The following is a 23,244-nucleotide window of genomic DNA, read 5'->3' as shown; positions in this document are numbered from 1 at the left end:
TCTTGTGGCTCTCCGTTGCAGACAAAGGCAGAGACAAACTCTTTACAGTTAGAGAAGAAGATGCCGACAGCTATCATGTCTTGAAAAAGGCTCTTACTGATGGATTTGGGGTAACTACTGAACAATACAGAATTAAGTTCAGGGACACTCTGTAAGAGTCCTCACAAGACTTGGTAGATTTTGTTGACTTTTCAGTTAAGTCTCTGGAAGGCTGGCTTCATGGTAGCAATGTACATGACTGTAAAGGGCAGTATAATTTGATCATATGAGAGCACCTCCTTAAAAACTGTGTCTGAAAAACTGCACCAATACCTGGTGGACTCTGATCGGACCTTTCACCAAGAATTGGGAAAGAAGGCAGACAAAGGGGGTTCGTACCAGGGTGAGCAAGAAAGCTCATAGTGGGGGTGACCAGCAAAGGAGAATTCTTCTAAGTCCCAGGAGAAGGATGGATAGAAATCTAAGGATAAAAAGAAACTAACTCCTTCAGTGGCCCAACCATCTGTCCAAGAGGATGGGATTCAGGTCACTTCTAACAACAAAAGTGGGTACCAAGGTAAGACTAGGCATGGTGCCATGACTGTAGACAGACAGGGCACAAAACAAAGGGCACTGTCTGTAGGAAGCTGGCCTGGTGTGTGGTGGGTACCCAAGGTACTTACACCTTATACTAGGTCCAGGTATCCCCTCTTAGTGAAGTGTAGGCAGTGTCTGGAAGCCAGGCTCTTTATGGGTAGCTGGGGATGAGCAGCCAAGGCTTATCTAGGAGACATGCAAAGCTCATGCAATACTACTGTAGTCACACAGCACTAACACACATGAAAGAAAACACTCAGTTGTACAAAAATAAAGGTACTTTATTTTTGGAACAAACCACCACAAACTACTAGAAGGGTAATCCTCCAATAAGAGTTAAGTAATACATTAAATATATACACTAGTAATCAGAAATAGGCATAGAAAAGATTAGAAAACAGTGCAAATAGCAATAACCAATAGTGAACCTATAGGGAGCACAAACCATATACAAAAAAAAAAAATTGAATGCGACCACAAGAGCCCAACCTAGGTAAGTAAAATGTGTAGAGGGGAGCTGGAAGTACTAGGAAACCACAGAGGTAAGTAACACAATACCCACCAGTGACCAGGAAAGCAGGAGTAAATCACTGGATTTTGCCCAAACACCCAAAAGGAGGAAAAGAAGAAAAAAGAAGCCACCCAAGCAAGACTTGGAGAGAAAACCAGCAGTGGATTCCTGAAAAAAAAAGACTTGTGGAGAGAGGGGACCAAGTCCAAGAGTCACAGTGGAGTCCAGGAGGAGTAGGAGCTATTACCCACCCAGCATGTACTTGCAGGAGTTGGTTGACGGTGATGAAGAACAGGTCAGCACTGGAGCCGGAGGAGAGTTCCTGATGGATGCAGATTATGTCCCAAGCTGGAGTGAAGATTGCAGACGGGCGTCGGTGCAGGAATTCCACCAACAAGCCTTGGCAAAGGCAAACTCAGGGTTAGTGGAAAAATGGTGCTGCCGGGGACCAGCAAGACCCAGGAGGACTCAACCCAGAAGGGGGAGTTGCAGGGGACTCTCAGTGTTGCAGAGAGTCCACAGAAGCACAGACAGCACCCACAGGAGACCCACAGGACAGGGACTCAGGAGTGGCCCTATGCAGCAATACAAAAGAGGATAACACCCCGCCGGAGAACCACGCAGGAGGCTGTATTTTGCAGGAAGGAGTGCTGGGGTTTGGAGCTACACGTTGCTGGAAGATCCAGTGGAGGAGATGCAAACAAGCCTTGGCAGCTGCAAGAGACACAGAGCACGGGGATACTGTCCTGCCTGGGAAGGCACAGGCTTACCTCCACCAAATCTGGACAGTTGGCAGAGGGGACCAAGAGGGCTACTACGGACCACCACCTGTGATGCAGGATCCACACAGTTCAAGATGAGAGGAGATCCACGCAGCCGATTGTCGCTTACTGTAGATGCCTGCGGTTGCAGGGGAGTGACTCCTTCACTCAAAGGGAGATCCCTTCTTCTTTTTGTGCAGGCTGAAGTGTTGCTTTCTTCTGAGAATGCATGGCTGGGAAAATGTTGCAAAACTGGAAGGAGCCACGGAAATAAAGTTGCAGAAGGGTCTCCTTCATTGATTGCAACGTTGTCAGTTCCTAGAGGGTCCAGTCACTGTTTCAGTGGCCAGAAGTCAAAGTGGAGGTTGCAGAGGAATCCTGCTGGAGTCTTGCAAGCCAAATCTAAGGATCCACCCAAGAAAGAGACCCTAAAATAGCCCTGAAAGGGGGATTGGTCACCTAACCAGGTAAGAACCTATCAGGAGGAGGCTCTAACGTCACCTTCCTGGCCTGGCCACTCGGATGCTCCCAGGGTTCTCTGCCAACCTTGGAAACAATACGGCAGAACCCAGGGACCCTCTGGAAGAGCTCTGTGCACCACCCCTGGGGTGGTGATGGACAGGGGAGTGGTCACTCCCCTTTTCGTTGTCCAGTTTCGCACCAGTGCAGGGACTGGGGGGTCCCTGAACCAGTGTGGACTGGTTTATGCACGCAGGGCACCAAATGTGTCCTTCAAAGCAAACCAGTGGCTTGGGGAGGCTGCCACTCCCAAGCCAGTCACACCTATTTCTAAAGGGAGTGTGTATTACTGCCCTCTTCCAACTGATATCCTTTGTTCTGCCATCCTGGGCTTGATCAGATCAAGCAGCAGGAGGGCAGAAAACTCTCTGAGGGGTGCCAGCAGCTGGGCTGCCCAGAAAACCCTGTTAGACTGGTGGTAGCAATACTGGGGGTCCTGTAAGGACCTCCCAGAGTGCATGAAATCATACTTCCAATACTTGCAACAGTATTGCGGTATGATTCCGACATGTTTGAAACCAAACATGCCCAGATTCGGAGTTACCATTATGTAGCTGAAGATAGGTAGTGACCTATGTCCAGTACACGCGTAAAATGGAATCCCCGCACTCACGAAGGCCAGGGAAATTAATCTGGAGTGTGTGGGGGCACCTCTGCTGGAGCAGGGGTGCCCTCACACACAGGTACTTGCACCCTGCCCTCTGGGCTGAGAGGACCTACCATAGGGGTGACTTAGTGACCTGGTGCATGCACCCGTTTCACGCAGGCTGCAGTGGCAGGCCTGCAGAACCCTTTACATGGGCTCTGTATGGGTGGCAGAATAACTGCTGCAGCCCATAGGGATCCCCTGGTACCCAAATGCCCTGGGTACCTAGGTACTATATACCAGGGACTTACATGGGGGGGACCAGTATGCCAATTGCGGGAAGAACAAGGTAGTGCTTAAAGGAGAGAGCAAAACTACTGGGGTCCTGGTTAGCAGGATCCCAGTAGACACAGTCAAACACACTAACAGCAGGCAGAAAATGGGGTTAACCATGCCAAGAAAGAGGGTACTTTCCTACACTGTCTGCCCTAAAAACAAACCCACTAACCAACCCTCAGGTGTTGCCAGTGTAGCCAGAGGGCCTGCTTCCTCAGATGAGGGGTTCCTTATGGCCTTTAACTGGGAGTTGGGGCCAAAAGGTGAGTTTGAGATTCCTGAGGGAAGTAAGCACTTCACCTCCTACTGATGAATGTAACCCCAGCCACTCCCCTAAGAGGCATCTCTGCCAGTCACACTGATGTGTGTTACAGGCTGGTATTCTCAGACCAGTATATTCCAGGAGAGACTGCCAGAGTAAGGCTTATACAAGGGGAAATCACTGCTAGACCTGTGGCTTTAGTACCCCTAAAGATAGCTTGGTCACTTAGCTGGAGAAGCGTGGTAGTCAGTACAGACCTCCCCCTTGATTCTCTCATTGGAAATGACCACCCAGAGGTTGGTCAGAACCCAAAAGACCCAAATCTGTGAGCTCCAAAAGGGAGTCACTAGAATGATGCTGCAGCATTCTTTCCGCACTTTCAATAACACCCTCTCATTCAGAGCGAAGGGGGGGAGAAGCATAACAATCTTCTCTCCTCCAAGTCTGCACTAAAGCATCCACGCCGATGCTTTGGGATCGGGTCTCCAGCTGTAAAATGTATCAACCTGAAACGTCAGTCTGCTGGTGAACAGATCTATCTGAAAGGGGCCCCACAAATTCTTAACCTTCTGCAAGTATTTTGGATTCAATTTCCAATCACTGGAATCCTTTAAGTACCCTGAGTTCCAGTCTGCTCTGACGACCTGGGATAAACTTTACCTTCAAGACGATTCTCTGACTGAAACAAAAATACAAAATTTCCCTTGTTAAATCTGCAAGTTTCTTTGACCTTGCTCCCCCTATGCGATTGATATAGGATACTGCAGTGAAGTTGTCCATTCTGATCAATACTACACTGTTGGCAAGAGTCAACTTGAAGCTCATTAATGCACTGAGGTCCGCTAACAGCTCTAAACAATTTATATGAAGGTACAATTCCTCCTCTAGAACACCTTCCCCCTGTCTCTAGTTTCCCTAATTTGGCACCCCAATCAAGTGTGTGTGCATCGGATTCTACAATAAATTCTAGGGTATTTCCAAATATAGCTTTTCTGTTCCAGCTGTCCAGATTGATCGACCACCATTGAAGATCTTCTCGAGCTTCTTTGGACAGTGGAATGGTACCCGCATACCACAGACATCTCCTCAGACCCATCGTTTTCAGTCTCTGGAGAGCCCTGTAATGCAGAGGTCCTACCCGAATGGATGAAGATAAGAGACCAATCACCCTTGCTAGGTCCCTCAGACTTACCACTTCCTTTCCTAGAATGTGAGATGCCTCTTGAGTTGTGTTGGTGTCTATCTGGAATCCTGGAAATTCCAGGTTCTGTGTGGGGTTCATGATTGACTTTTCCACATTGATAATAAAGCCTAGCCTTTACCAGAGATCTTTTGTCCATGTCATATGCATTAACAATTCTCCCTGATCTTGGGACATCAACAACATATCGTCCAGGTAAATCACCAAGCGTACCCCTCTTTTCCTCAAGAACGGGACTACGGGTGAAGGACTTTGGTGAAGCACCAAGGGGTTGATTATAGGCCAAATGGAAGACAGCTAAATTGATACAAGATACCTTTCTATCTGAACTGCAAATACTTCTGTGAGTCTAATTCCATAGGTATTGTGAAGTAGGCATCCTTTAGATCCAACTTCACTAGTCAGTCTTTTTCCTGTAAAATGTCTCGTAGAAGATGGATCCCTTCCATTTTGAAGCATCTGTTTACTCTAAATTTGTTCAATCCCTTTCAATTTAATACAGGGCGCCAACTCTTGTCCTTCTTTCTTACCAAGAAGACAGTGCTTACAAAACCTCTTTCTGAGTTTCTGACTTTGCGAGACCCCTGCATCTACCAATGCCCAGCTGTTCCTGACTTAGGGGGTTATTCTAACTTTGGAGGAGTGTTAATCCGTCCCAAAAGTGACGGTAAAGTGACGGATATACCACCAGTCGTATTACGAGTTCCTTAGGATATAATGGACTCGTAATACGGCTGGTGGTAAATCCGTCACTTTTCCGTCACTTTTGGGACGGATTAACACCTCCTCCAAAGTTAGAATAACCCCCTTAGTGTTAATTCTCTTGGGCGGCGATCCTGAAAAGGAATCTGACAGAAATCTATTTTGAATCCTCTTACAGTGTCTAAAACCCTTTCGTCCTTTGTTATAGTTGACCAATTTTGGTAAAAAAATCATAACCTTCCTCCTACTATGGTTAGAAAAAAACAATAGGAGGGCTTACCTTGTTCTCCAGATCCTTGTGATCTGTACTTGTTGCCTCTTGAGTGTGAAGCTCGACCTCTTTGTGAGTAGAAAGTATTGGTTGCTCTGAAACTTCTTCCATAGCCCTTCTGGTCCTGTTGGTAGTATTGGGACCTTTGCATTCCATGGCGAACAGCCAGTTCCTCCTGTCAGCCCTTCCGAAAACCCTATTGTTAAACATTCTCCTCATATTAGACTGTGCCCTATTAAAGGCAGTAAAATTAGCTACGTGTTTACCCAATATCTTTAAAAAACTGTCACCAAAAAGAAGGCCATTTGGCTCCCCTGGAATCTCCTTGTTGGCAAGGTCCCCCAACTTCGGGTTAATTTTCATCAAAATGTCTCTCCTTCTTTCCACAATTAGACTCGCATTTGCATTGCCGAGGAGGCATAAGGCCCTTTGACTCCAATCACGGAGAAGTTCTAAGTCTGCAGGGATACCCTTAAGTGATGCTTCTTCAGCCATATCTAAGATTCTGGCCAGCGGACACAGAATGTCCAGTAATCTGTCTTGGCATTGGACATTCTGCTCTCATTAGGTTCTGCGTCTCCTTATCGAGGGATTTGCGGATCCCGAACTTAATAACCAAAGTCTTGTTGTCCATAAGCCATCAATCCAAACCTCTAGGGTGGACAATGAGAGTAGGATTGAACATTTCCACACCTAAAGGATCTCTAATAGCCTTTTTTTGTGAAATTGATGATTGATCTAGATTCTCATCAAGGAGATAGTAATCTAATAATTCTTGCGGATCAAAAACATTCATCCGCCTCATACTCGCTCGTTAAAGCCTGCATATTCATTGTCAGTATCAACACTATTATCTTTTGTGCCATTTTGGCTACTCATTTTCTTTGTGTTGCGGGGGACACCTATATCCATTGCGCCAAGAAGGTCGCTCTTGCAATGTGTGCTGCTCTGGACACCTTGTTCTTTTGTAGCGCTCAGGCTACCCAGAGAATGATCGTGGCTTTTTGTTGCGCTCAGGCTATCTACAGATTGGGTATGCTCCTTTGCGAGGCATAGTGTGCCCACTTTCAAAAGGTGTTTTGTTTTTTTAGTAGCCTTGCTACCCTTTTTAACTTTGCAAGTTATTTCTTCATCAGAGATAGAAAAGTAGTCTTCCTCCGAAGGTTAATCTCTTTTCTTTTCTGCAAAGGCTGCTTCCACAGCCTCTTTGAGAGAGGATTTTAGTTCTGTATCTAGGAACTTTTTGAACATGTCCTCATTCATTTCTGTTACTGGAAGCTCAATTGGGTTATCAGTTTCAGACATTTCCTAACCTCTCTCTTTTAAGATTGCCTTTTTTTAAAAACATTTTTTATTTTTACTATTACAAATAATTACAGTAATTAAAGAGTTTAGGTAAAAAAAATACGCATCTCCCGAACGACGCACAGGTCCAGGGCCGCCACCCGCTACAGGCCTCGCGTGCAAACACTCAGCTTAGGCCCTAAGTGCGGCACTCCTTGCCCCGGGCCTGCACGTCTACAGGAAGGACGCACAGGTTCACGACCCCTCAGTCCCAGCCTGCGTGCTCTGCTTGAAACGCGACCAGGCTCCGAGGCAAGTTCTGTATCCTCAGCCTGCGCGTCGTTCAAAAGACGCGCAGGTCTTGATAACGAGAAGAACTCTACTGTACCTTTACAGAGTAGGTAGAAAAAAGGTAAAATATTAAATAAACGTTATATATACCATAAATATTAAATAAACATTATATATACTATACACCATGAATATTAAAGAAACATTATACCATATGTCTAATCACCTAGGTATACCATACATCTAAACACTTACCTCCAGGCATGCTGTAAAAGAGATAAAAGTTAGATAAACATGGCACAAAAACTACAAATTAGGGCATAGTACTTAACTGTGTAGGAGCAGCGAATAAAAGAGGAAGATGCTTTGCGTCACAGAGTTACATAATGTTAAATGTTCTGTTTTGGAATATTATCTTTGATTTATAATATTCTTTAAAGGGCTGCATGTTGGGGCAGCAATAAAGGTTTATTGCATAATGATAGCCTCCGGTCCTGTAATGAAATCCTTTGTTTTTGCTACAGTTGTGTGGTTCTTTCTTGTGAGTGAGTTACTGTCTGACTATTGTGGTATTGCAAGTGCTTTACATTCCTGCTGGATAAGCTTTAGCTGCTCACCTCAGCTACCCCTAGAGAGCTTTAGCTATTTGGACACCTATTCACTATCACTAAGGGTTGCCTGGACTCATTGTAGGGTGCCACACCATAGGTGTACACCATAAACTGAGCCAGCCTCCTACAGAAAAAACAGTCATTGTTCACTTCTCTACTAAGTAGCACCACATGAGAAGCATCCCCTTGACCCGCTGCTTCTTCTCACTCAGAACCAAGGTCAGATAAGTCACCCAAATCATAGAACTTGGGTATTTGAATCTACCTCAAGGATGTATGGATGTTCCTAAAGAAGCACACAGACCAACCACTAGAGCATGTTATGCAGCAAAGTGGAAACACTTTGTTCACTATTACATTTCTTATAAGTGGGATCCTAGCACCTGGGCAGACAAACAAATAAATAAATAGGATCTATTGAGTAGCATTACATCTTGCACCCTTCATTCAACCTTCACCCTTAACTCTGCAGACACCTGTGTGGGGAAGAAAACTATATATAAATATAGCTTGAGCCATGGTGTTGTTATATTCCAAAAGGGATTATTTTAGAAGCTTAAGAACCCCAAATACTTGCTCACTGAATTCTCAGTTGCTTTCTCTAGCACACACTCTTATTAGGATTTCTAGTAAAATGTAACTGTCAGCCTTTTTGAAAGATCCCACTGCAGGCCTACTATTGACTTACATTCCTCTTCTGGTTACTTCAACATAATTAAACTATGTTTCAGGCAATTGCCATTTTAAAAACATGTTACTCTCTTCCATCCTTTCGAGCATTACTTTGCACATATTGGAAACAAAATGTTGATAAGTTTAATAGAATCTGATGCCATTTTACCGAAACCGCAGAAAACTCCCAAACCATTGTGCTGCATTTGTAGTTAATGGTTTGACATTGACTAGCATTAAAGACAAAACTTGTAATGTTGAGGCCTTGAATCTCCGAACAGCAGCAATCATGGCATCGAATACAGGATCCCTTTCACTATAGTAAATTGTGACTGTTTTGATTGAGTATAATAGTTGCATGTAACTTGTGTAAAAGAAAAAGTGCACAGTTGGAATCAGTGTGTAAAATGAGCACTATTGATTTTGGACTGCAAGTCACAAGTCTGATTCTGTTCAACATTTGCCAATGATCCATATGACCTCTGTGACTTTGAGCAAGAGCAGATTTCCACCCACTGCACAAATGATCCCTTCATCATATGCTGCCTCCTGATTTAATCCCCATGTTTTGTTCATCCTGAGGCTTCTTGATAAATTAATGTGCTTTGCTAACATAAAAGCAGTTAGCATAGTTCAGCTGGAATTTAACTGCAGGTCCTATAGTGATATTGCAGTGAGTCTGTAGGAGAACATGGAATGGCTTACCTATATGTTGAAAAAAGTATTAGTCGTAAGCTAATTGATAGTGTTTCTTCAAGAGTTTGCACCTTAAATTTGTCATCTTATGGGTGTGACGCTGCAGTCCAGGGGTCTGGGCATATATCATTGCAAGAGGTCAGTGCAAATCTTCTGGAGACTCATTTGATAGACATTTTGAGTAGTTTTGTAAATGTGGACGGGTCATTCCTGCAAGGTGTTCTTGTAATGGGTAATTTTTTTTTCCAAATCTGCAAGCGATCTAACTGTCACATAACAGGAGCTCTTATAGGTATTGCCATCCTCTCATGTCTGGGTTGGTTTTGTCTCACTTGGGTCCAGTAGAGCTACGAAATTCCTTGTGATTCAGTGTCCCATTCTTGCCACGAGAGTACTACTGCTAGTGATAACTTGGGACTGTAAATGGACTTGGATACGTTTATTAGTAATACATTTTCTTCTGTCTTGTAGGTCGAGGAAATGTTATTAGCACTTCCTCATGGCGGGACGGGCAGAAACTGGTGAAGAAGATTTTGGGACCATCACCTAAAGTGGAGCGGGCTGGAAGAACAGAATCCACTGATCGGAGCAGTAGAGAGAGAACCTGCAGATCTGGTAGGTGATAGTAGTTGTTGCCCAGTCTTCAGGTTATTAAAGTGATAATAATTGCATCATAGTGGAACCCAGATCCAGTAACCTATCAGTACCTATCTCACAATGTCACTGCTAGCAACAAATCCTAACATTTGGCACTGCCATATGGATGTGCTCCTTAATAGTAGGCATGGTCCACACTGTCCCTTTCAGTCGTCCTACATTGGTAATATGGTGTCTGCTAACGGAGCTCTGAAACCATCCAGTAATCAGTGTATGGCATGGGATAATTTGCTTTGCACTTTTTCCCGTTAGGGCTTTTTTGTGACAGTGTGTGCATTTTTTTAAAACCAGATTCTTCAAGAACTAACCCATGGAAACTGTCCCGTCACAGTTTCTACTTTCCTCATGTTAACTCACCTCTCGACTTCTACCATTCTCCTCCACTGTCTCTCTGCAGTGTTGATCCTCGGGTAAAAACCAAGAAGGCAGTGACACAGCACTTTCATGGGCTTCATATCTCTCTAAGGTTTCCTATCGCTCTGATAGGCCTAGTCTAGTTACATGGTGCTTAACACTTCTTCCCACCATCCCCCCCATTTGATGGATATTCTTTTGGTTTCCTTTTGAGTACCCTCCTTTTCTCAGTCTGCACCATGCTCACGGATGACAGTTCTGCCTTCGGCTTCTTGTACTACATTTTTGAGACCAACACAAATATGTTATCTTGTCCCTCTCTCTTTGGTTTGCTAGGTATTACTGAATGCCTTTCTAGCATTGCGTACTACATCCCCTACTTGCTGCCTAATATTCAACCTAGCCAAACAAAAATTCTGTTGGAGTCCCACACTTACATAGAAAGCCAATATATTTTGTTTATGTGGGGCTGCTTGCTATCGCTTTAACTTGTCATTCTACACCGAACAGGCTGAGTAACTCTGTAGCACATCTGTGTTCAAGTTTCTAGTTGTTGCCTTTTAGTCCATCCATATCTTTCCTCCCTTTTCTCATATCTCCCTCTAGGGCATTCATTGTATGCTACGCTCTCAGTTGACATGCAATTCACTATTTCACTACTCCCAAGTCCCTCCAGTTCTTCCAGATTCTGTTCATTCCCCCTTACTCACTTGGTTTCGTGCTGGAAAAGAAACAGAACACTTTCAAGAGGTCCTTAAAAATGCACCTACTCCAAGTAGAGTTATGGTTATGGGCTGAAGACAGCTCTCCAGAGTGGGGTGTGACATTGTACTTCTCTTCTGAATACTGTCCGCCCACCCTAGTTGATGTTTACACTTTACTGCCACATTACCTGCTACCATTTGCTCACAGGGACGCTAGTGCATTGTTTCACTGAAGCATGTGTGGTACATCTGAAACTATTTATGTGATGGCATTCTGTGGGTTTTCAAAAAACAAAAAAACAAATTGCTTGTTTTAAACATTTGTTTTACAGTTGGACCTACTGGAAGAGCAGAGGCAGATGTGCCTGGCAAAGGGCGCCCTCGAAGTTCAGAACGTCTCCTGAGTAATGTGCTCCCAGATAGGAGCCTGATCAAACCAGAATTGAAAGTTGAAAAACTAGAGAAAAATAGTGAAGAGAAAATGAACAAGGATTTTCTCCCCATGGAAATCCGTGGAATACTTGATGACCTACAGCTTGACACTGGACATCGTGAAGTAAGGCAAGAGGGGTCTACACTGAATCATAAAAGTGGGCGGAGTAAGAGCCCAACCAAACGCAAACCAGACAGGCCGACAGCAGATGAACCTCAAGTCACCTCCAAGAAGCGCCACTATGATTCAGAGCAGATGCGTCAGTACATTCAGAGGCAACAGGAGGAGCGGAAAAAGAAGCAAAATGAGGAGAGGATCGCCCAGAAGGAGGCAAAGGAACAGAAGACAAAGCGCCTTCAAGAGCTTTACAAAAAGCAGAAAGAGGCCTTCTCCAAGTCTAAGAGTATGTCTGCCCCTGAACCCTCTGCATCAAGTCGTTTGCAGGAGACTTACACAAAGCTGATTCTGGAACAAACCTGGATGAAGGAGCCAACATCACAAGGAGTGCAGGTATAAACTTTGATAGCTTGTTTCGTCACACGAGTGATTACATCTGCTTTTCTCTAACTGATATGAAAGGGAAACATTTAATCTTTTCTGTTAATGTGTGCTACCCCTTGTAGTGCACTTCTCCTAATAATCATCTCTGTTTGTAAGTCACTCATACTTTCTTGGAGTCCCAATTATTGTGCATTTTTATATTTTACAGGTAAACGTACATTGTCCAATATTTAATCTTTCTTAAAATAATTCCCTGTCATTGAGTGCTTATATATTATTAGTGGGGCACACTTTAGTAAAAAAATCTTCGCAATCAGCTTTACTTTAGTAGAACAATATCCTCATTTGAAAAGACCCAAAGTTTAGTTAATTAGGTGACCGTGGTAAGAACACTGGGTTGACCACCTCACTCCAGGTCATTATGGAAAATCTCTCTAGTCCGTCATGACTTGTTCACCTACAAATCATTGCTTTTTGGTGTGTTAGTTTCCTGATAGATAAGGGACTCCTACAAAAAGAAAATAGTCCTTTTTTTCTTCTTCATTGAATAAACTGTCCCGCTCCCACGGCTAACAGTAGGTGACGCTGTTCCCCAATGTAAGTTTCTTTCTTTTTGTAATAGCTGGTTTAGGTTCTCAGACTTCAGCTGGAGTTTCCAGCTCTAACATGAAAAGGAACACCTTTATTTAAGCATTTAAAGCACCAGTTATCTTGATATGTGACTGTAAGGTAATCTTTTCTAGCCTTTGGGCCCTCCTCCAGATAAAGTTTTAGTTTACTACTGGAAATTATAATGTAGGTTGGTTATGAGACTTTGCCATATAATAATGTCACACTCTTTATCAGGTCCCCTTGGTCCGAGTTAGCTGTGGCACAGAGCAGTCAGGCCTAATCAAGGAAGAAGTGTAAAGCATCTAGAAGTAACAAAACATTAAGTAAGAGACGCAGCTCAATAAAAATCCGACACCAATTTATACAAATAGGGTTCATTTTTATTTGTAAATAGACACCTAAACGAAGAAAATCTATCATCGGAAACCGGAGATATGATTTTTCTAAGTTAAAATAAATCACTGTAGTTCAGTCTGTTGCAAAAAATATTTGCAAGTACCTTAGCGGTTCTGAGCCACTGGGCTGGAACGGCTACAACAACTATTTGACAGGCCACAGCTGGTTGGGAGTCAGTCACATGAACCACTCGGGTCCAGGGGACAATGATGTGTTTGGTCCAGCAGTCTCAGGATCCTCACTGTTTTTTTCATCCTTTACTGTTGTCCAGCTCAGCAGTGGTCCTGATGCTGGGGATGCAGGATGCTGAAAATGCAAAAGAGGTGTGGTGAGTCTTCCTTGGGCCATCCTTGGGTTCATGGATGTCAGGGGTTGTCTCCAGCCTCAAGACTTGCTCTGCCATGATGGACAACAGGAGTTCACTGCAGGTCCAATCACCATGGATCAGCTGGTCTCCCAGTTACAGTGTTTATTTCCAGGTAAGTATTTTTTTCTTGTCTGGATTCCAGTGTCCACTCTGATTTTTATCACTGGTCCAGCATCCTTTGGGGAACCTCGTGACAGTCAAGATGTGGTCTACCAGGCTGCAATTCAAAGTCCAGCAGCAGACAGGCTTTCCTAGGCAGCTGGGCTCGTAAGGGTGCATGGTTCTTTAGCTTCTGTAGCCTTGATGCTTAACACCCTGTCCTCTTTGTGGGCCCCTCGGGTACAGCAGGTGCAGTCCAGTCTCTTTGCAGGGTCCTTGGAGCAGAAGAACATTCTTTATTTTGCCTTCTTTCCAGTCCAGTAGTGATCTGGGGACTTGTGTGCCCTCTTCGATTTTGTGGGAGGGAAGGACTCTCTAGCCAATGAAGCAAAAGTTCCCCCTTTTTTTTTTTGCAAATCTTTTTTATTAATATTTAGCCATTTAACAGATCTACAATTTACACCGTACAGAGTGGTAGTGGCAATATCACCAGTCAGATAAATATCACAGCTTTACACTTTGCATGTATGAATTCTGTGCAGAGGAACCAATAAAATGCATGTATAGATGCCATGAGGAGACCAACAATCAAGGACGCATCGGATAATCCTGATAGGCAAGATGTGGCATCCTGCGTAGCAGAGTTTATTTCCGGCAAGGCCAGAGTCAGCTCAGCTTCAATATCAAAAAGGTCCTACATGTAAGCAAATGTTACTACATGCACAGGAGCAACAATGATGGGAGAAAAAAGACTGCATAATACAAACAAAACTGGTAACATAACGTTGGGGCCTACCCACAACCACCCATGTGGTCAGAGGACCCAGCGAATAATAACAATCTCACAGTCACCTTTGTGGGCGGAACAATGCATGTACATCAGTGAAAGAAGAAAACATGTAGGAGCAGCAGATGCCTGGAGAAGTGAACATACTGGTAGCTGACCAGTCAATAAATGCAAGTAACCAGGCAGCTAAGCGGCTACTAGCTCGCTGTCTGGCGCCAACGGATCACTATCAATTACAACTTGATCCTCCCCCCGCAACTGAGCCAACATCACATCCCTGTCAGTGGAAATAGGATACCTGCGCAGGCCCATAGCATCCTCACGCCTCAGTGCAGCCCCCTCCGCCCATACCATAAAGGAGCGTCTTCAGGCTAGTACTGATGGGGGTTCGGTGTCCTTCCATCTTTTAGTAATGAGACGTTTAGCTGTCAAAAGACCCAAGTCCATGAATCTTGTGGACGCTCTGTTTTTTGGCTCTCGGGAAGAGACTCAGGAGGCAGGAGCCGCAGTCCAACAGTAGAGGGCGCAATGTAAACTTGGATAGGGATGTTGCCACTGCATGCCAATAAGTGCTTAAGGAGGGGCAAGCCTAAAACATGTGTAGAAAGTCTGCCCCAATTTCTCTGCAGCGAGGGCAAGCGGAGTGCGCTCGGTTAAAATACCTGTTAATATGAGCTGGTGTGAGGTAAGCCCTGTGGAGTATGTCAAATTGAATGAGGTGGAAACTGGCATTGCGGGGGACATTGGTATGGCTGGACAGTGCCCCCAACCAAATGGCTTCAGTGAGTGGCCTCTCCAGATCGCCCTCCTAAGTGGTTTGGAAGTTAATGAGGGTCCCTTCTGTAGGTGTTCCGAGGGCATCAGTGAACCAACGAATCAAGTGGTTGCCTTGTCCCATAACTTGTATATATTGCACCAGCAGGTGCGTAGGGGGTTCAGAAGACATGTCTCCCCATCTGTGTGAAAGTGCCCGCTGCAATGAATTGTACAAAATAAATTGTCCCGCTGGCAGTCCCGTCTCTTGCGAGAGCTCCGTAAACTGAATTAGCCCACCCTCGCTGTATAAATCACCCAGAGTGTGTGTGTCCGCTGCATGCATGAAGCAAAAGTTCCCATGGGGCAAGCGTTGCCACTTAACATCACTCCCTGGGAGTTTGTCCAAAATCAAGCCCAGAGTACTTTTCTCTGCCCGATGCAAGATGGCTCAGGTTTTCTTCCCCTGTTTGGAACTCTGGGTACACCCCTAGGTTGTACCCAGCAAAATTAGCCTCTTCTTCTGAAGGCTACTGAAGTCTTGGGCTACAAATGATGAATTTCTAAAGTTAACTTTCTAGTAAAAGTTAAATTAAATCTCATCTCTGTAATGAGATGGGTTTATTGAAACAATTAATTTGATTCCTTGGAGTAATATAGTTAGTAGTCCAAAATGAAATTTATCACTCCGCGTGGTGGCTATTGAAACTCCATATTAGCCAATGGTACCATCGGTCATGCTACAGCGAGAACAGCAATTTTGTTTTTTCTCGGGCATGCCCAAGATGGCAATCAGGACGCATGCTCGTTAAGCAAGCTCTGCGCCCGTCGAATTCCTACATAATCCTGCCCAACAGAGGAAACCCCGAACAAGTGATTCCTTAAATGAGGCCCCTGGGACCGGAGGAGGCAAATACTCGAAGGGATAGGTGGGGGATGACCTTTGTGTGGAGGCACTGGGGCTGGGTGACGGCCGCGGAGAGCCTAGAAGTCGGAGGGCACGGAGTGGTACACCAAGTTATGGGTAGCCTCAAGTGGTTCTCACCCCGTTCCCAAACCCACCTTTGTCCTCCCGGATAGACAGCATCTAGGACTGGAGAAGCTGATCTGAAGGAGCCATGCTGCAGAACCAGGCCACCCGCAGAGGAAACAGAGAAGATGGCAAGGAGGACACAGTTGCTGTGGCCGCGCACGGCAGGGGCCTGGTGGGCAGATACCAATGGAGGATTAAACAGCAAGAAGACTTCGGACACGGCCTTGTGACTAAGACCAGTGAAGACACCTGACCGGTAAGAGACACTTTTGGTGCTGTGGGTAGAAAATAGAATGGAAACCATCCCATTTGGGGGATAACAGCGCTTGCGGGTAGCAACGATGAGATGTTTCCTGCTACCCTACTAGCTTTGTGCATCATGACCTATGGGGCCTGCAGGAGCTAGTGAACGCTGGGGTGAGTCGAGGAGGCAGAAGGCCCAAATTTCCCAAAGAGATCGCTTGGGGGCGAAGGGACGCAGAGATCCATTAAAGAAGCTTACAGGCCACACGGCTGCCTCTTCCTTCCCCACCTGCATTTGGTGAAGGGGGTGAAAATGGTACAGAACTCGCCATACATGGGGGCCACAGGCTTGGACTGTGCCTCTGATTGGGGGAGTGCGGCAGGCACCCCTACCCCTTCCAGAGGCTACAGAGAAAGTTGCATCGCTGGCCCCCCTGCACAAAATCTTTGCACACAGAAGGCCTTGAAATGTTTAGCAATCGTAGGATACAGGCTGCACATAGGCACACAAATTACCCCTACTCCGGAAACCCAACATTCAGCAGACGTTGGGACAGTCAGCATGGGGAGGAATAAAGATCATAGTCTAGCACCGTATGAGAGAAGTACATCTATATAAGGCCGGACGACTGCCATACTCTAGATGAGGCCTCCCTAACATGTCTCTGGAATAGTGTTTGACTGCCTTATGGACACCGAACTTAATGTGGCCAAAGATAAAGACCTCAAACCGCAGTACCGGGAAACTTGACTGATTCACCAAGACGATAACCTCACCTCCAAAGGCGACCCCACCACAGATGCCAGACAGCGCTGCTTTCCTTCAGGCAATCTAAGAGAACTACTGGAAGGTAAGTTAGGGGAAGTGTGCCCCGAGGTGTCGCTGTTGAGACCAGATCTACAAAATGTTGCAAAGACTTAACAGAAACAAGGATCTCCGAACTATAGGACAAAGTTGCAGATCTACAGAAGGCAGTGACTGGATGATGCAGAGGACCGAGCCTGACACAATAATCAACGATTTGTGGGTCTTCCAGAAGGAGTGGAAGGCACTGACAAGATAAGATTTTTGGCCAAATGGCTATGCAGTCATTTTTCATGTGACAAGTTCTCAACATGGTTCATTAAAGAATGGGCAATGGGAAACAAACCACCACCTGGAGCCCTCAACCAAGGACAGTGATAGCGCACTTCCTAAATTATCAAGACCACTATATGATCCGTACTGAGGCATGGAGGATGGGATGCAAAGACATGCTTTTCATTCTGTGAAGGTGAAGTTGAGAGGCGTTAATCTGCAATACATGCTTTTTTTACTGGCTAAACGAAAGGTCATGTTTCAGGGCAAGTCCTTCTTCTTTCAAACTCCAGAGGAGGTTGCCTCGAAGAACCTCAAAGCTTGAATAAGACCCATAGCAAAATTCCAGACGCAAGGGCATATTCTACCATAGCACACGTTGGCTTCACAAAGGAAGCAAGGGGTGTAGCTATCCTCATCAGGAAATACCTCCCCTTCATGGTGATTCGAACAATGACAGATCCTCTGGGGCGATGCACAGAGCATCTTAGGCCACAACACGATAATCCTGTTAAGTATCTATGCCCCTCGGAAGCTGCAAACCTCGCAATACACATAGTACGATGCAACTTTAATGATGTATTGGAGCCGAAGCTTCACCGCTCCGGAACATCCCCCTCTACTTCACAGCTAACATCGCTGGCACAATTTACAGAGGGAATGGGATTGCGAGAACTATGGCGAGGTGTACACCCAGACACACGTAAATGCTCTTACTTCTCTGTGGCACATAAAGTATATTCAAGGCTCAACTACATCCTTATGCTCAAGGGAGAAGGGAGGTATGTTCAAAGCGCAGAATATATGGCAAGGGGGCTGTCCGATCACTCACCATTGTTGGTTCAGGTGAGTTGCATGGGGACACGGGGTGGAAATTAAACGTGTGGGACCTGAAAGACAGGGAAGTTAACTAAGGGGCTTTGGGCAGGCATCACTCTTCTTTGAAGAGAATAAAGAGTCTAATGTAAAACTACACTGTGGGAGGCTTTCAAAACAGTGCTCCGAGATCAGGAGATCAGGTACAAAACAGGACAGCACAGAAAAAGAAATGCAAGACTAAAGATTTTGAATGCCTTGAGGCACAGATTCTACAATTGGAAAATACGCTGAATACTCTACCGAACCCCTTGGCCTTCATGCAGATAGCAGCCTTACAAGCTGAATATAGGGACCTAGCACTAGAAGGGGCCAAAAAAAAAGAATTGATGGCTACCCTTCACTGTCTCAACGAGACAGGGGGATAAAGCTGGACACTTGTTAGCAAGGCTGAGTAAGAGGGAACGGGAAGCCAGTTGGGTAAATAATATTACTAGCCCCACTGGGGAAAAATATGACACAGATGATCTTATAGTCAAGGAATTTGCCCGCCACTTTAGGGAATTCTGCAGAGAGGCACCTCCAGGACATCTAGGCCAGATGCCAATACTTGGGGGATCTCCCCACCCCGATCCTGGATGATGAAGCAGAGCTGTAAGGAGCAGGAGATCCCTCAAAGGAGGTCTTTCGCATGGACAGAGGACCTATCCAACTCTTAAAGCCCTTCGTCAATAGGCTGAAAGGCAAGAAAAGGGAGATGTCCGATACCCACAGAGACTACTGGGAAGAGGGAGTGCTGTAAAGTGAAGCAAGGTACTCCAAACCAGGGTCAACCAGGAGATTGGTTGCCCCCACCAATAAAGAGCATTCCTTTTAAAGCTAGCCCATGACATCCCCCTGGCTAGACATCTGGATCAGACTTCATTGGACAGGTTAGTCAACCATGTCCACTAAATCCAGAGGTCAGAGAAAGTCAAGGAATTCTGTCACTCTTTTGTAACCTGCCAAGCCTATGGCAAGGCAGGACAACCAAGGGCTTCCTTAATCCCACTACCTGTTGTTGGGACCTCTTTTGAGAGGGGTAGAGGTTGACTTGCTTAGGCCCTCTAACTGCCTCTGGAAATAGATTTATTCTTGTGGTACTGGACAGTGACAGAAGCTATCAAGACAGGCATTAATTCTGCAGTGGGTTGAGCTTATCTGATAGAGACTTTTATTTGAAGATTTCTTAAGTTGTGCATTTTCCCAAGGTGTCAGACTGGATCCAGAGATTTTTCTCAAGCAGTACCCCGGCACACCGTTGGGTGACGTCAATCAGCTCCAAGTCTATTGTCGGCATTGTCCTCGCCAATATGTCATCGCAGGTCCTATATAGTCGCCAGCTTCGTGCGCTGATATCAGCTCTTTTCTTTCCGCACCAGCCTGTGCTGATCCGAAGAGAGCTACCTCTCAGTCAGTTTTTGACTGACCTCTTTCCACTTTTTGGCAAAGTGTTTTTTTTTAAAGTTGTGTAACTCCTGATGCGTCGAAGATGTCCTCTAGGAAGACCAGGTTGCAGCCTAGCTGGTCCTGTCATCAGGCAATGTCGGTGACCGATCCACACCTTGTGTGCCACTGGTGTCTGGAGCGCAACCATGACCCAAAGTTGTGCTCCCAGTGCTGGGCCATGAATCCGTAGGCTTTGCAGGAGGGGCCTCTAGAGCTGATGGCAGCCCAGTGCCTGGTTTCGCATACTCCTGATCTCGGTTGAGAGGAAAGTCTCAGGATCGGTTGTGGAACCCCCTCCCCCTTTCTTCTTCATCCCATTCCAAGTACCTGGGGCATTTGGGTAAGTGTAGACATAAGAAGAATACTTAACTTTATTCAACTTCATCACGTCAGTCGGCCAACGAGACAAGGGACTGAGTGAGTCGTCGATCGAGGCCACCATCTGCAGAGCCTGTGTCTGGGCTGACTTCACCCTTCTCCGAGTCTCCGGGGGCTGGCGCGACCCCTGCCCATCTTAAAGAGTTTTATGAGGCCATGCGCCTTATTTTTGGGCAGTCCGACTCCGTTGCCGTGCCTTCGGGTACCGCGTGGGAGGCTTTGGCCTCTGCTCCATGGGGCCTCCCATGGATACATCCCTGGATCTGAATCGGCGCCGGTTGTTTGACACTCCCGGCACCGCCCGTGTCCCTGGGGGCCACTGCCCTTATCCTCATTGCTGACTCCAACAGAGCCGGATGGGCATCGTATGACGCTGACTCCTGCACCAGTAGAGGCCTTGCTCTTTATGTCAGCTACTGAGTCTTATTATTATGATCTAGGTTACGGTGGGGAACGGGATGGGGTTGCTGGACCCTTTACAATACCAGCTCCAAGACCCCAGGGTCTGGCATTCTGATCTAGGTGAAGCCAGAGGAACTGGATACCTCACCAGATACTGGCATGCTTTCTCCCCCAACCGTGGCAGCAGAGGAGAGAGAGCTTCATATTCAGTGGTGGTGCAGAGAGCAGCCGAGGTCCTGGACCTTGAGCTGCCTTTGGTGGCAGTCGAGACTACACTCCTAACAGAGGTGCTTCAGCGCACTGCTTCATCCTCTAAACCCTTACTCCCCTTTAATGAAGCCATCACAGATCTTCTTCTGGGGGCTGGGTCCAGACCCAGAACAGGGTCTCCTGTAAACAGGACTGTTGCCCACTGCCATCGCCCACCACCGGGTGACCCAGCTTTTTCTGACGCAGAACCCCCTCTGAGAACTTGGTTGTCCAAGCCTCCACTTCCCAGAGTGCGTTCCCTTCCCCACCACCGGATGGGGAGTCGAAGAGAGGCTGAACACACTTGGAAAGAAGAAGTTTTCTCCTGCCATCCTGGCGTTGTAGTCCATGAACACTGCATACCTTTCGGGCCTTTATTCCCACACCCTGTGGGATACGTTGCTCAAATGCTGCCATACATCCCGGAGGAGGTCCAGGCTCTACTTTCACAAGCAGTTGCTAATGGGAGAGACTCAGCAAAGTTTGCGATCCAATGTGAACTTGACATGACAGACTCACTGGGCAGAACGGTTGCTTCAACAGTGGCCTAAAGGCACCACGCCTGGTTGAGGACATCTGGCTTTTCGGGGGATGTTCAAGCCAATCTTATGGGCATACCCTTTGATGGCACCCATCCCTGCGGAGAGAAAGCAGACTCTGTGCTTGAGCGCTTCAAGGATTCTTGTGCTATAGCCAGGTTCTTGGGCCTCGTGGCAGCCCCTCATTCACCTCAGTCTGCTTTTAGCCCCTTTTGTGGATACGGAATGGGCACCCAACTATGCCTGTTAGCCCTCCAGCCATGGTGCCAGTCATGCTGCCCATCCCCTGCATGGCCGGGAACGTGGGATCCACCATACTCATGGATCCAGGGAGACAGGTGGGTTTTGCAGATAGTCCAAAGGGGCTACTCCCTCCCCTTCGAAACTACCTTTCCATCCATGCTACCGTCCTACGATCGAATGGCGACAATCACTTGGCACTTCTTCAAGAGAAAGTTACGGCTGTCTCGGCCAAAGGAGTGATAGAGAGGGTCCTTGTACCAGAAGTAGGTTGTGGTTGTTAGACCCAGGAGACTGGTTGTTAGCTTTGGACTTGGATGAGATTACTGCATATTCCCATCCTGCTTGCCCACAGACGTTACTTGCAGTTCACGGTAGGCCATGAGCATTTTCAGTTCACTGTGCTCCCCTTTGGCTTAACCCCCCCCTGTTGGGTGTTCAACAAGGTGATGGTGGTTGTCGCAGCTCCTCTGCGGAGATAAGGGGTTTCAGTCTTCCCCTATCTCAACAACTGGCTGTTGAAGGCGAGTTTGCCCCAGGCTGTCATCTCCCACCTCCAGACTACGGCAGACCTCTTGCATTCTCAGGGGTTCACTGTAAACATTCTAAAGTCACACCTGACTCCTTCTCAGATGCTCTCTTTCATCAGAGCTGTTCTGGACACTACGGTTTCCAGTGGATTCCGGACACCTCATAAACCTGTTGAAGCTCCAGGCAATCAGACTAAAATTGGAAGCATTCCTTTTGTTTCTCAAAGGGAAGGTAGGGCAGGTGTTCATGGACCACTGCCATGTGGTACTGCAACAAGCAGGGCAAAGTGGGGTCGTGGACCCTTTGTCAAGAAGCTCTGGAGCTCTGGACGTGGCCTCCTGTATGCATGTCTGCCCTTACCACTTCTGCCCATAGTTTTCAAGAAGATCAAGAGTGACCAGGCCCAAGTAATCCTTGTGGCTCCTGACTGGGCACAAAGCGTCTGGTATCCCGAGCTATTGAGTATGGCCATCGATCCTCCGATCAGACTGCCCCTTCAGGAGGATCTTCTGTTGCAACAGCAGGGAAGGGTTCTCCACCCAAACCTGTCCAGTCTCCACCTTCTTGCGTGGAGATTGAGCTCTGGCAGTTGACAGGTTTTGACTTTCCACCCAAAATATGTAATGTTATCTTGGCAGCCAGGCATCCCTTCACAGAACGATATACGCCTACCCTTAAAAGAAATTATTGGCATTGTGCCGGACAAGTCTTTTAAGACCCTTTTTGCCCCCTTCTCTGAGATCCTGGTGTTTATTCTTTTTCTGGCCAAGCAGGAATCTGCTATGGGCACTCTCAAAGGCTACTTATCTGCTATCTCTGTGGTTTTGAGGTTGCCTGATCAACCTTCTATGTTTAAGTCTCCTGTTGTTATTAGGTTCTGTAAGGGGCTTACTCAAATGTTTAATCCATCCCCATTTATTATGCCCAATGGGATTTGTATTTGGTTTTGCCATTCCTATTGTGTGCACCTTTTGAGCTTCTTCACGATAGTTCTCTCAGATTTCTAATGTTAAAAACAGCCTTCCTTGTGTCCATTACCTCTGCCAGCAGGGTTAGTGAGCTATAGGCATTGTCATCCAAGCCATTCTATTTTTCCATCTGTCCTGACAAAGTGGTGCTTCACATTGGGGCTTCCTTTTTGCCAAAAGTGGTCTAACCCTCTCTTGTAGACCAATCTTTCACCTTGCCTACTTTTTTCCCACCTCCACATCCTTCTAAGGAAAAGAAGAGACTCCACCGTCTAGACTTAAAAAGAGCATTGACCATTCTTCCTTGATCGTACAAAAGAGTTCCGGGTGGATGGTC

At 46.3% G+C, this 23,244-nt stretch overlaps 1 protein-coding gene across 1 annotated transcript in view; it reads left to right on the top strand.

The window, feature by feature from the left end:
- Nucleotides 1-23,244, top strand: part of CEP350 (centrosomal protein 350) — an 821,600-nt gene that overhangs the window by 95,821 nt on the left and 702,535 nt on the right. The window contains exons 9-10 of the mRNA XM_069232082.1: nt 9,751-9,894; nt 11,327-11,937. Coding sequence (XP_069088183.1) covers nt 9,751-9,894; nt 11,327-11,937 — 755 coding nt within the window. The remainder of the gene's footprint in view (nt 1-9,750; nt 9,895-11,326; nt 11,938-23,244) is intronic.

Source organism: Pleurodeles waltl, chromosome 4_2 (genome assembly GCF_031143425.1).
Source record: "Pleurodeles waltl isolate 20211129_DDA chromosome 4_2, aPleWal1.hap1.20221129, whole genome shotgun sequence".
In the NCBI taxonomy this organism is placed as follows: Eukaryota; Metazoa; Chordata; class Amphibia; order Caudata; family Salamandridae; genus Pleurodeles; species Pleurodeles waltl.
Note: the sequence above shows the minus strand (reverse complement) of the source record. Positions and strands in the feature narration are given on the sequence as shown.